This window comes from Atta colombica, unplaced genomic scaffold (assembly GCF_001594045.1).
Source record: "Atta colombica isolate Treedump-2 unplaced genomic scaffold, Acol1.0 scaffold187, whole genome shotgun sequence".
Taxonomy (NCBI): Eukaryota; Metazoa; Arthropoda; class Insecta; order Hymenoptera; family Formicidae; genus Atta; species Atta colombica.
Genome location: NW_017259279.1, coordinates 2,414,451 through 2,417,787, shown reverse-complemented (window position 1 = coordinate 2,417,787; position 3,337 = coordinate 2,414,451). Strand labels below are relative to the sequence as shown.

The 3,337-nt window shown below is 35.2% G+C and overlaps 1 protein-coding gene across 2 annotated transcripts in view; it reads right to left on the bottom strand.

Annotated features, from left to right (window-relative positions):
- Window positions 1-1,109: 1,109 nt before the first annotated feature.
- The window catches only part of LOC108686512 (nephrin-like), an 18,840-nt gene continuing 16,612 nt past the window's right edge, over window positions 1,110-3,337 (bottom strand). For both annotated transcript variants that reach the window (XM_018191859.1, XM_018191860.1), the window contains exons 13-15: window positions 3,013-3,303; window positions 2,191-2,300; window positions 1,110-1,582 (exon numbers count right to left, since the gene is read on the bottom strand). In XM_018191859.1, the coding sequence (XP_018047348.1) occupies window positions 1,469-1,582; window positions 2,191-2,300; window positions 3,013-3,303 (515 nt within the window). In that variant the 3' untranslated portion in view covers window positions 1,110-1,468. The remainder of the gene's footprint in view (window positions 1,583-2,190; window positions 2,301-3,012; window positions 3,304-3,337) is intronic.

The following is a 3,337-nucleotide window of genomic DNA, read 5'->3' as shown; positions in this document are numbered from 1 at the left end:
TATATCCTCACGGCCCTTCCTTTTCTTAGAGAAAAGATGATAAATTAGCTGAACTATAATATATTATTATATATTATTATTATATTATTATATGAAAATTTTTATCCTTTTACATGATATATTAGAAATAAATTCATATTTTAAGAAACAATATCTTATACTGAAGGATTTTATATTTCTTTTCAAAAGAGATCGCCTAATCTGTGATAATTAGGAAAAAAATAGAATTTGATATCATAGCATTATAGTATAAAATGTTATAATATTATTAATTCAGAGATTCTATTTTCTAGTTTCTAATTTTATTTTCCGGTTATTATAATAAGAAGTTAATTTAAACAAGAGTAAAGTGTACGAAATATATTTAAAGCGTATACTAGAAAATATATGTAATAATTAAATAATACATCTATTATAAATAAAAATTAGATCGATGAAGGTAAATCAATTAAGAGGAATAATCTTATTTCCCATCGCAGTAAATTTTAGAGTGCTTTATGATTTAGTTTACTAAAAATTTGAAATCGCAATTGCAAACTGAAGCTGAAATATTAATATCTTAAATTAGATTAATCGTCAATTTAATAATAATATTAATTATAAAAAATATCATCAAGAACTTATCAAATTATCACGAAACATATTATCTTAGTCAGTATTTGATTTGAATTTAGAACTCCCGATTTCTTTGGGATGGACGTCATAGCAATTCCACCAAGAGCCACTTGGATTGAAAATGGGATAATTTTTTTAATTGATAATATATCATTTATTTATTAAAAATATACACATCATTAATAAAATAAAGAAGATGAATGAGATGTCAGGCTAAAATAGTCTAAAAAATACGCAAATAATACGCATACAGAATTAGAAAAAATTTCTTTCGGACGTTTAAAAATAGTTCAACGAGAAATAAAAAGAGAAATCAGAGAAAAAAGCTAGGAGGTATATCAGTCGTAATAACGACATTAAGAAATAACGAGACAGTTTAAGACTTGACACAAAATATATTAAACTTGGAATAGTACACCACGTGTAGCGTTTGGTTAAATTATGCGACTAAATCGTCTCGCGACGACTCCGCGATTCCTCGCTCCGGTCTCGTGCTGGATCGGCGGGAGGATGATCCTAAAGATTCTTGATGATCTCAGGAGAGATCGTGGCGCGCCACGATATGCTACGATATGCTGATATGTCTGCTACGATATCGTCATCGTGATATGTCACATTGGCGCGCGTTAACAAGCGAGACACGAGATTCGTTGATTTTGTCTTTGATATATCCGCGCGTATATCTGTCATGGCATCGAGCGACGATACGCGATACAGTTTTCAAGGCTTACGAAATCGATCGCCCTGATGATATGCTGTTTGTGTATGTGCTTGTGTGTGTGCGTGTATCGCGTAGAGTATAAGTATGTGTGCGTGTATGTTTACGTTTCCCAATTCACTTCCTCGATCAAGTTTACACGCAGCTCTCCGGTCCCGGTATGGAATTGGCGATGATGATCTCCTTCATCAGGTTGCGATCGGCTTTGAAACTGATGGGCTCCCAGGACTTTGCGGAGAACGGGTTCAGCTGCCAAGTCAAGAGGAGATATCGGGTCTAAATCTAATTAATACTCAGCGTCGCGCGCGGAGAAATAGAATTGGGAATCGAAAATAGTAGCGGCTTTCTCGGATATTCACACCGCACGGAAGGAATCGATATTATTCATAGACATAACGGTTATATACCGGTCGCGCGCGACAGCTAAACTGAGATTGGTTAGATAGCCGGCTTAATTTATAAACGATCGATAGAAATTCAATCTACGGCAGATTAAATTTCTAATCTTCCAAATCGGAGTTCGAAATCTCGCGCGCTATTGAAACTTCCTATCGCTGTAAAGAATCGAAGGAGAAAAGAATCAAAGACACATCTCACGTTAATCCACCTATTGAAATAATTAGAAATCATTATACGGGACGATTCGTTGAGGATTAAGACACGTAACATTCGTTCTTCGCAATTATCCATCAGAATGCAAGAATTGAAGCAAACCTTTTTCTCGGATATGGCACAACAGAATCACAAATTGATACCGGATTAATTTACAGATTGCAATGCAACGGTGCATCATTTACATTGTTTCAACCATTTCCTTTTTTCAAAAAGATCACTTTATAATTTCTGATATAACTTACGCTGCATCTGTTCGTTTGCAGTCCCTGTTTGTGAATGTCATAGGGCGCGAATAACGTGTCTGGTCTCACTGGCAAAAACAGCTGCGGCTCGCGTTTGATCTTCTCTTGGTCTGAAACATTTACATTATTCCACTTTACATTAACAGCTCTCGAACAATTTAAATAAAATACTGAAGGTAAAGGTCAGACAGATGACGTTAAAAAAGAAGGATTTTTGTTAAATGTACATTTAGTTACGGGCAAGAGTGCTCTTTAAATTATCAATTTTATTTTTAATAAATACTTTCTGAAAAAAATATCTCTTGTTACTGTTATTCAAATAAAAGCTCGATATTTGATAGGAATTGATTTGCCAGTTCAAAACAGCACGTAACTTGATCAACTTGCAGAAAATGACAGTTCGATAGAAATCAAAACTCTTCATTATTGTTCATTTGAGTCTCTATTATTCCATGAATCCTTAAAACGATTTATTCTTCACGCGACTTTTTTTGCCTAATCTGAAATATTAGATCAAATATTAGATAGCTTAAATATTAGATCAATCCAGTATTGCCGGAATCTAAAAAGAAATTGTACAATTAAATAGCAAAAATGTATCAGAGTCAAAAGCCTACCAAAAATTTTTATTTATCTCTCTTTTGCTTACTGTCTTTTCTGCAATGTACATACGAGAGTGTTAATATAATTAAGAATATACTCAATCTAGTACTATTTTGTATTAATAATTTATAATTGTACTAAATTCAGCAACACTAGGTCGATCGGACCAGATCAGATCGCAAGTGGAAATAATATCTTTTATCTTTATCTTGGCGATACCTTGCGGTGACTGTATGATATCCGGTTGATTATTGAGCGCATAATCGGTGACCTGCTTCAACGTATACTCGACGAAGTACGTGTGGTCGCCGTGGGTCACGTCTAGCATCGAATTGTTCCTCGAGTCCGGCGGTGTGATTATCGGCTGCTTCATATAGGGCTCGATGTGTACGGGTGACGTGGTGCCGCGTCGTCGATACATCATCAGCATCACGGAGATCACGGTCGCACCGAAGGCCAGCAGGCAGCCGACCAACAGCAGAATCAACGGCAGCATACTGACCCCGGTATCTAGAACGTGAATTTCATCCTGCGATGGAAATCT